This window comes from Gallinula chloropus (assembly GCF_964237585.1).
Source record: "Gallinula chloropus genome assembly, chromosome: 5".
Classification (NCBI taxonomy): domain Eukaryota; kingdom Metazoa; phylum Chordata; class Aves; order Gruiformes; family Rallidae; genus Gallinula; species Gallinula chloropus.
The window spans coordinates 17,776,233-17,786,200 of record NC_140090.1 but is presented as its reverse complement, the minus strand read 5'-3'; the positions used below and the strand labels follow the sequence as shown (position 1 = coordinate 17,786,200).

Below are 9,968 nucleotides of genomic sequence, written 5' to 3'. Positions count from 1 at the left end.
CTAAATCCATCTCCCCTCCGGGGCTGCATAGGGGAAAGGCAGTCTTTAGCTTTTAGGCAACAGGTGCTGCTTGGGATGTACCCAGATCGGCACCTGATGATGCTATTTCAGGGGTGCTAGTCCCAGAGACCTTCTTCTGTGTTGGAATATTGAGAATTTTAAATTAAAGTGCCGCTTTCTACAGTTGTGTACCTGTGAACTTCTGTTGGAAGGTGAAGAACCACCTTGGGTGTTTCTGTTTGCTTAATGCTCTCGAACGTAGGGTTTGACCTCTTAGTTGGACCACCTGGCTTCAATTTTAAAGGGGCATTTTCTTTTAAAACCAGATCAGATCATTAGTAGACCTTTCCTGAAGAAAAAAACCTATGGTGGCTTCTATTTTAGAATTGCTTGCAAAATAAATATAACTCAGATACTCTTCTAGCAGACCATGCTGCCATCCCCCAATCCCAGATGTCTGCATGTTAGAAGTTCGCAAGGAAGCCCATGTCCACCTCCTCTAGGGGAGAAATGATGCCTCCAAATTGCTGCCAGTACAACAGGTAACGGTGAAAGCAGCAGAGAAGACAGGCAGGAGGAGGAGGATTCTGACTTTGCTTCTTTAAGGTACATTGTTCTTCAAACAAGCAAGGGGGAAAGAAGTTTTGGGTCATTAATATTTAACAACAGTTGTTGCTGTTTAACGTCTTTGGGCAGAGGTGCAAATCCTATGGTACTGTAGATGTCACTTCAGTTTTTAAATACAGTAGTCAGTCAGGTGGAGTTCTTAAAAACAAAAACATCTTTGCTACACTTGTGCTGGCAAGTTGCAAACGCCGATTGCTGAACAACTGCCCCTGTCTCGTGGCAGTTCCGCCGTATCACCTGGTCCAGACGCTAGCGTGACTGTCCACACTGGTGGCTGATTTGACGCTGCAGCGCTTCTTCACGATCATGTTGATGTACGCCTTCATGATCTTTATTATCTCACCCACCTGGAGAGAGAACACAGTGACAGGGGAGGAGCACGGTAAAAGCCTGGGAGGACATTCCCTTGTCCAAAGGCAGAGTGGGGTGAATTTTGTGTGTCATGCTGAAGGGGACATGACAGTAAGGAAAGAAAAGCTTGGCAAGTTTCTGCTCTGCGGTGCTAACACCGAAAGGGTTCGTAGCTCAAAGAAAAGCAACTTCCATGCCACTAAACTTGTTTTAAAGTTTGTGAACTTCCCATTCAAATACTAGAAGAGAATGAAATAACCAGGCACATTCATGAGCACCCGAAATTTGGAATTCCTGGTGCACTGTAAGACAGTTCAATCCCCTTCACTTTCTAAGCAGTGTAATTTTTCTCCGTTTATCCCTGTATTCACAGCACTTTAGGTGTAACAGCACTTTAGGTGTAAGCTCCCTTCATCCTGTTCCCTGGCTATCCAGTCCACCTGGCAAGAGTTTTTGCATAGGAAACTGTCTAGCTCATGGAAATCAGAGCTTCAGTGAAACGCTAGTAAAACTGCACATACAACAGGTCTTGTGTTTTCATGTACCTGGGATGTTTCAAAGAACATTTCTCTCTCATCCACTGTGATTTTGAAGGTGTTGGGCTGCGGTGCTCCGAAGAAAACGATGTGCTCATACTGGAAAGTTTCCAGTGGCTTTGGATCCCCCCGTTTGTAGACAGACACGTTCTCGGTGCTGACCCCAAGCCAAAGATCATTTGGAAATCCACCCTCCTTGCACTGCAAAAGGGAAACGTGAAATTTTGCATAAATGAGTCAGTTTACATACATTACCAGATCCTCTTTGATTCAAGGCTGGATCCTGTAAGAGATTTCAACCGCTGACCCCCCAATAGAAAAAGAAAAACCTGATGTCTGCAGGAGGGATCCTGCACACATGCCTGATGCAAAGATTTCAAGTGGCAAATCTGATCAAATAGTAGTTGAGTAATAAATAACTGTAATACCTAACGCTTCTCATTGGATTTTGCAGAAATTGTGCAAAATGTATTGCACTTTTTTTTTTGCCAGTAAGGACAATAGAGCCTCGTTTTACTCCTACTTTCAGTAGCCATCAGCTACTTACGCTCAGAAAAGGTTTCCCCAGTTCTCTTGCTCTTCTAATGAAGTGGGAGTTCATTGTCTCCCATTATCTGGGGTTGTGAAACACTGGCACAGGTTGCCCAGGATGGTGGTAGATGTTCCATCCCTGGAAACACTCAAGGTCAGGTTGGATGAGGCTCTGAGTAACCCAACCATTTGAAGACATCCCTGGTCATTGCAGGGGGTTGGACTAGATGAGGGGGTTTGTGATCCAACACAAACAGTTCTATGGTTCTATGATTTACCAGGATGCACCAGCTTGCTGTCTCTGTGCTCTCTGCATCACATCTCTGTGGGTATGTGATGCTGCAGGGCTTACCGTGAGCTCAGTAAGTTCCTGAAATTCCCTCTGCTGCTGAGCAATGGAATACCCGCAGCTGTATCTGTTCTCCAGATTGATGCCTCTCCGTGGCAGTAGCTATGTGAGTTTACACATGGCTTACCTCAACATCAAAGAGGGTTGACCCATAACCCGGCCACTCCTTCACAATGGCCATGTATTTCACCATGGCCTGATGCTGAGACAGTCCCTGCAGCTTGGTCCACTTCTGTGCTATGCTTGCCCGAGCTGCTGAAAGCTCTTCCTTTACCCACATCTCCATCATCTGCTCCTCTTCTACCTTCTGCTTCTTTACAGAGCCTGTCTTGAAGCTGCGTTTCAATGTCCCTTCCAGGAAGCTCGTCCGCCTCCTCTCCAGAGTGTGGCTGGTAGTGCCGCTGCTCTTTGTAGAGTGCAGTATTTTGGATTTCAGTCTGTTAACTGGGTAGATTCCATCAAGGGTCCAACTTATTTTAGAATAATCTCCATGAAGGTACTGGAGCCGTAGAGCTGCTAAGCGCTGCAGAGTGTCCTCTGGTGCAGGGAAGTGACCGTCTATGAGGCTTTCGTGAGCCTACAAAGACACAAGAAGTCCCCCAAACTCATTAGAAAGCAGAAGTACACTTTGTCCACAGCTGGGTCCTTGTACAGATTCCCATGGCATCTGCCCATCCCAGCAGGAAAGACATAAATCAGGAGGTCAGAGTAGACATCATAATAAAGAAGCAAAAGTCTGCAACTGGTCCATGCTGGTGGAACACCTCTTTCTGTAAGCCTGGACAGGACAGATCTCTGAGGGCCCCTGTCCTGTACTGAAAGTCCACTTACAATGTGGACTTCTTAGGTCTGGAACAGATTGGAGCAATCAGAATTGAGGCAATTTGGTTTGTGCCGCACCATCTGCAGCTCCTGTGGGGAGACTTCATTCCACACCAGACTTAGAGGTAACAAACTGATGACTCTCCCCCTCAGTCTCATTGCACACCAGCACCTCCCACCTCCTGCTCTTTCACCTGATATCTTCCCTGATTTTCTTCCTTCCCTTTACCTGTTTTTCTGTGAAATCTATTTATGGGATTTTTTGTACACCCATGTAATGCCTGGATTAGAGGTGCACATGCCACCTATTTGACTGTGAGTTTCAGTCTTCATTACACCGACCCCCTTTAACACATATTAATTAATTTTCAGCAGCTCTCAATTTCTTAGGCAAGATCAAAGTGTTCATTAGAAGAAAGAAAGATGGGACAAATCACACAACCGAGTACTCCGATCCATTTAGTTTTGCACCCCTAATTGCAAGGTTATTTCATACCACTGTGACCTCTGGCCTAACCAGCATCATCGTACCATGAAGTATAGTCACTTAAAAACACATTACTCAGGAGATAAATATTGTCAACTACATTCTCTTTTCCTTCTTTTCTGTAGCTCTTAGTTCCTCTCTGTTAATCAAAACATAGGGCTTTTAGGCAATTACTGCAATACCCAGAGGGTGCACTGCTCTTGCAATCTGATGTGCAGATGGCTGGGTTTTCCAGTTTTCTTTACACCTATATTCTGCAGCAGCTACTTTTATTGATGCTTCTTGAGTCATTACCCAAATCTCTGTATATTTTAAATTTAAAGATAAATTTTTAAAGCATTTTAGCATCACTGGTTTTCCATTTTTTTTAAGCCCTTGCTCATTTTTCTTGCTTTTGTTCTAATACCCCTTCCTAATCCCTGGAGAGCTTTGACACTTGGTGGATTCCAGGCAAAAAAGCAACACACTAAATTCTTCTGTTTCAACCAGCTTTTTGTAACACAAAGGTAAGCCAGTTTTCTGTCTACTCACTCTGCTTCTGCCACCTGCGAAACCAAATCGCTCTCCCAGAGCGAACTCACCTGCTCAAACATGAAGGCAAACTCCACCCCATCTTTGGGAACATTCTCAATATCCAAGAAGCAATACAGCTTAAAATACAGCTGCCACTGTCCTTCCTCCTCCTCTTCTTCAGAGCCAGCAAGTCTGTAAGAAAGGAAAGAGAATGAGAGAGGAGAAAACCAGTAACCAGAATCACCATAGTAATAGGATGTCCACAGTGCAGCTCACAATATGAAGATACCCCTGATTTCTAAACACAGCCTACAGAGCTACCTAATGGACATGGGCAGTATCAGCACAGTGGGCTTTCTGGAAACTTCCAATTTTCCCTCTGAGTCACATGAAATCTTGATTTAGAAGGACGCAAATTTCTTATCAGATATACTTGATCCAAGAATTAGATCAGTGGTTCTAGGTAAGTCCATTTTTGAGCTACTGTTTCCAGGTAATCTTGTGACTCCGAAAAGCATCGGCCTCGCCACCATCTGTAACAATTCTATTTTTGCCTGTAGAGCAGATATAAAGCAGCCAACGGCACTGCCGGCTCCTTTCGAAATGTTTTGCTTTCTTTGTAGGTCTGGCCACTAAGTCGCAGCCCACAGTGAGAAATAACTGCATTTCTATGGCCAGATCTTTGTGCTCTCTCCTGATACAGCTGTTACGATGTCAACTGACAAGATCATTATCAGACTTAAGCAAACCTCCCTGAGCTGTGCTAGTGAACCGTTGCTCTTTGATGAAGCCACTGCTAATGGTGCCCTGAAAAGCCTGATAAGGGACGCTTCTTTGTCACCAGAACAGATGTGAACACAGTTTTCCACACGGCGCAAAGGAGCAGCTGGACCTCACCAATGGGAAGTTCAAACCACAGTGACTGGCTGGATCACTGCTCTGGGTACAACTACCTGACTGCACGATCAGGTAACCCAGCGTTACACACCCAACCAGGAGCTAAAGGCTTTTAGTGAACGTTCTTCTACCTCTCAAACTTGGCCAAGATGTCAGCCACAATCACCCGGCTCTCAACGGCGCGGTCCACCTGCTGGTTATGTTCAAAGAGTGCGAACATATTGCGGCTGTCCTCCATTGCTAAACCTCGGATCAGCTTCTCAACCACCTGCAGAGACAGAGGGACACAGAGTGGGTACTGTGTAGACCTCTACAATGAGGAACCAGCTCATCTCCGGGACTGTCCCCATTTCACACCTCTATCACATTTCTCCCTTGGTTATCTCATTTTCAGATTAAAGGATTCTAACTCTAGAAGATCATTCCCTGCAAGGAACCCATTACTTATGTTTGTTCATCCTTGCTGTTCTTCATTGAATGTTTTCAATCCCCACTATCCTTTTGGAGATGGGGGAATTAGAACTCTGCACAAGATACAGGCATGCAATGGATTTAGGTATCGTTACCACATTCTCTGTTCCTCTAGTAACAATTCCACTCTACTACTATTTTCACCTCTATTTTTCACGGAGGTGCCTCCTGTAAGCTGGAAACTTGCTCCTGACCTGCCAAGGATCACGTTACTGGTACAATATCCCTTCCAGAAATGCTGGAGGGCATTATGAACTGGAGTTTCAACTTGTCCAGAAAACTCTGGCTAGTGAGTCTTCAGAACTGTGACCTTCCCAATGGCCAGAACACCACACTGGTTTCATTTTTGCAATGCAACTGCTAAGGGATATTCTACATCCCTGACGCAGGCCTTGGGTAACTCTGAGCCTGCAGAATAAGCTGAGCTTTCCCTATGGGCTTCGTGGATGGGAAGGTGAGGGGGGAAATAATCAGGAATTGGAGAAGAATGGGAAAAAGGTGTCCCTTCAACAGACTCAGTTTGCAGACACAGAGGTGTGCATACATCTGGTTAATGCTCCTAATGCATTACCTCCCCAGCACTTGTGTGGGAATTAATGGTGATTTTACAGGAGCCACCGCCATGGCAGTACACTGTCGTGGTCATTTCCTCACGGGTGAGAAGAGCCTGTATTTCCTCCTGGGAAGGCACAAACTCCCTCGTCTTTGTTCTCTTCAGGGAGTCACTTATGAATTGCGCGTACCTGTCTATTTCTGAGCCTGGAAAGAGGTCTTTTACCCTAATTGTAAAGAGAAGCAAAAAAACCCATTACACAGTGAACCAGAAAGCATTTACATCATCATGTAACTTGGACCGCCGTACGTAAAGAGTTCAGTAGAGAAAGACATGTCACAGGCAGCCACAGGAAGAATGAACCTGCTTATTTCCTAAACCCTACAACCTGCTTTTGCTTATCATGCCAAAGTCACTTCAGTGGCATTTCTCAGCAATGTATGAAATATGCAGCTCAAACTTTCAGGAGCATGGTACCAGCTGAAGATAGCAGGATTAACTATAGAATCATAGAATCATAGGGGTTGGAAGGGACCTCAAGAGATCATCAGGTCCAGCCCCCCTGCCAAAGCAGCTCCCTCCTGTCACCACAGACCACTGAAAAGGGGCTGGCCATTTCCCCCTGCATTCCATACTTGAGATATTTATAAACATTAACAAGGTCCCCCCTTAGTCATCTTTTCTCAAGCCTGAACAGTTCCAGCACACTCAGCCTTTCCTCATAGGGGAGATGCTCCAGGCCCTTTATCATCTTCGTAGCCCTTCTCTGGACTCTCTCCAGGAGATCCCTGTTTTTTTTTTATACCAGGGAGTGCAGAACTGGACACAATACTCCAGGTAGGGCCTGACCAGGGCAGAGTAGAGGGGGAGGATCACCTCCTTCGACCTGCTGGCTACATTCCTCTTGATACCCCCCAGGATCCCATTGGCTCTCTCATCTCAATTTACAACAACAAAATCCAATGTAAACTTTTTTTTCCCCTTTGAGCCTTAATTTTTTTTTAAATCTGCTGGTTGTGCTTGAGCCACTTTTACAGAATCAAGAAAGTAGAATGCAGATGCTTGTACCCACTTCTCTTCCCCGAACAGCCAGCAGTTCTAAGTGTGAGATTATCTGTATCTCCATGATAAAAGCAGGAAATGGCACATGGAATATTCCTCAGCAGCTCCCAGAAGCAGGCCCTGGATGTGGCTATTTGGTGTATTGGCACGAATTTCACCTCACTCCTTCCCAGCTTGGAAGGAATCAAATAGGTTTTATTGATCTTTCTCATCATTAATGAATGGAGTGAAGCTACACAGCTGCAGCTCAGCCCCAATTCAGACTGCTTTGGAATGCTACGTTAGATGCTGAACATGAATTAGGAAGAAATGTAAATGATCTAATTGGGGGTTAAAGCAGATTAGAAACACAAATTGGAAGCATTATGTGCTTAGTTAAGCAAACAATTATTGAAAAAATTATAACTTGGATGTACAGTATATCCACTACTCCACAGTACACGTCTTGCTCGTGGCAGCTGCAAGGTAGTACATATTCCAATGTATATGAAACAGTGGTCCTCACCTTTCCTGCAGGTTGGGAATGTTTACATGGACATTAGTAAGCAGTAGGTCATCAGCTTTAAATCCACTTCTAACAGAGTCTCCCCATGTTCTGTTTGGGTAGCCTTACTTCCCACACCCTACCGACAACAGATGGGTGGCAAGGGGGGAACTTTGAATACAACACTACACAACAACTGGTAGGAAGAATCATGCACAAAGCTAGGAGGCTGCAACACCCCAGGAAGACATTTGCGCAGGAGGAGGGTGAGACAGGGAAGTACACCAGGCAGTGGAAGGTAAGCAGAGAGGAAGGAAACAGGCTCCACATGAAAAGGACATGTACCTTCTAAGGTGGAACTTGAGGTAGCGCAGGATCCCTCTACTAGGCAGGAAAGTGCAGCTCATGCATGACATCAGCTGCCAGTGATGCAGGTTCCCGGTACTGTTGGGGTGCGGCATGTGATTAGTTTGTTTGATGAGCTGGCAGTACACTTCATCACGAAGAGGCTTTAAATCATGGCAGGTCTGTAGAATGCCTTGGATGATGGGTATGGGGTCAGAAACAGTCTCAATTTCTTGAAGGGAGTTGAAGATCTTCACTGCTTCATCCTGTAAGCTGCTGTAACCCTTCTCCTGTTGCACTGGGGAGCAATCACAAAGGTGAGAAGAGGTGAGCATCTCCCTTGTTTTCTACAGGCCCAGCAACACTACTAGCAACTGTACTAGTCTGTCACAGGAGAACAGCAACCTGAGCACTAGCCTATCTCCTGAACCTAAATTTACACTCAATATTCATTAATGCTCCCCCTTTGAATGTACAAATGTGGTTTTAATTAGTATTTGCTAACATCTAATTTGTCACTGCTGCAGATCCAGTTTTGGATATACTGTGCAGGAAAGCAGATTAATTTGATTAAAGGAAAGGAGCATAGAGATCTAGTCCAGGCTCCAGCGTCTGTGGGCGAGGTGCCACGGGACAGCTTTTGGCAGCTCCTCTGCAGACACAGGCGAAGGGGTGGCAGAGCGTCATTCTCTGTGTAAACTGTCTCCCAGAGAGCGGCTATAAAGCAGATGGTCACTAATGCAATGAAGGCTTTATGTGCCTCAGTGCAGACACCAAAGCCTCATGCACATCTAAAACTCTTGTGTTGTGCCCCTATTAGCTTTGACCCCTGAGCCAACAGGGAGTTTTGGCAAACTGCTGTACCACAGATGCAGCTTTTACCCACTGTTACCCACTGTTTAGATTTAAAACGCATGCACCAACACTGGTTATGTCTTTAGTCACCCAAACGTCTGCTTTGAAGTGCTCAGAAGGACTCAATGCTACCGTACTGCTGCAGGCTTGCACCTGCCTTTGCCTGTCTCTGGGGCTGTAGGTCCTTCTCAATCTCCTACAGAGCCATTGCTTCCCCAGTGCCCATCCATTAACTGTACAATACACATGCACAGCCCTGCAGCACTAAGTCCCACGGTGTAAGTACTTGCTGGGTAATTTTTCTGTATTTCAGATTTTGTTCTGTACTTTTAATCTTCACTTTCTATGTGACAGTCCTCCAGCCCTAAAAACCTCTTTTCAAGACTGAAGAATCCTGCTCTATTTAGTCTCTTAATTGCAGGCAAATCTTCCTATGCCTTTGATCATCTTTGGGTAGGTTTTTATTTCTCCTGGATCTTCACTATGACATGGAAGGCTAAGATGCACCCCATATTCAAGATACAGGTGCATGATGAATCAATACAGCTGCACAAAGACTTTAGTTTTCCCTTTTCTAAGCTTTCAAACCCTTGAATTAGCTGTTTTCTTTCTGTGCACCACACAAGAGTTCACGGTTTCATAAAGCTGTGCAAATCTGCACTCGCTTCCAAAGCAGAACTAGATCACTCAGACCCAGCACTGCCTATGCAGCAGACTTCTTCCCATATACACTGCTTTGCATATCCAGATTGAAATTAATTCCCGAGAAGATTTTTGTGGCCCTGTCACTCTGCATTAGAAGTCCTTCTAGAGGAGTTCAGCAGCAGCTTTGTTTTCCTATGCCAGTCTGGAACCACAACCAAATCATTTTGGGTTGCTGGTGGCCTATCAAGCAGCCTCGCCCTTTCGTGATCCTGAAGCCTCTGAAGAAAGGGTTTCTTTAGTCTGGTTTTACAGCAGCTTTCGCATGAATACTGTCCCACTGCCAGCTGCATGATGTAATCCTGTTGCAGGATTTCCACTGGAGCCATTTGCGACCCAGTTGCAGCTCAAGGATAACAGGCTGCACATCCCCTGGCTGGACA

At 45.3% G+C, this 9,968-nt stretch overlaps 1 protein-coding gene across 1 annotated transcript in view; it reads right to left on the bottom strand.

The window, feature by feature from the left end:
* Positions 1 to 860: 860 nt before the first annotated feature.
* LOC311192992 (unconventional myosin-X-like) overlaps positions 861 to 9,968 on the bottom strand; it is a gene marked incomplete at both ends in the record, with an annotated part of 80,265 nt that continues 71,157 nt past the window's right edge. Inside the window, 7 exons of the mRNA XM_084265685.1 lie at positions 861 to 974; positions 1,524 to 1,715; positions 2,522 to 2,971; positions 4,285 to 4,408; positions 5,245 to 5,381; positions 6,156 to 6,363; positions 8,029 to 8,326. Of these exons, the coding sequence (XP_084121811.1) occupies positions 861 to 974; positions 1,524 to 1,715; positions 2,522 to 2,971; positions 4,285 to 4,408; positions 5,245 to 5,381; positions 6,156 to 6,363; positions 8,029 to 8,326 (1,523 nt within the window). The remainder of the gene's footprint in view (positions 975 to 1,523; positions 1,716 to 2,521; positions 2,972 to 4,284; positions 4,409 to 5,244; positions 5,382 to 6,155; positions 6,364 to 8,028; positions 8,327 to 9,968) is intronic.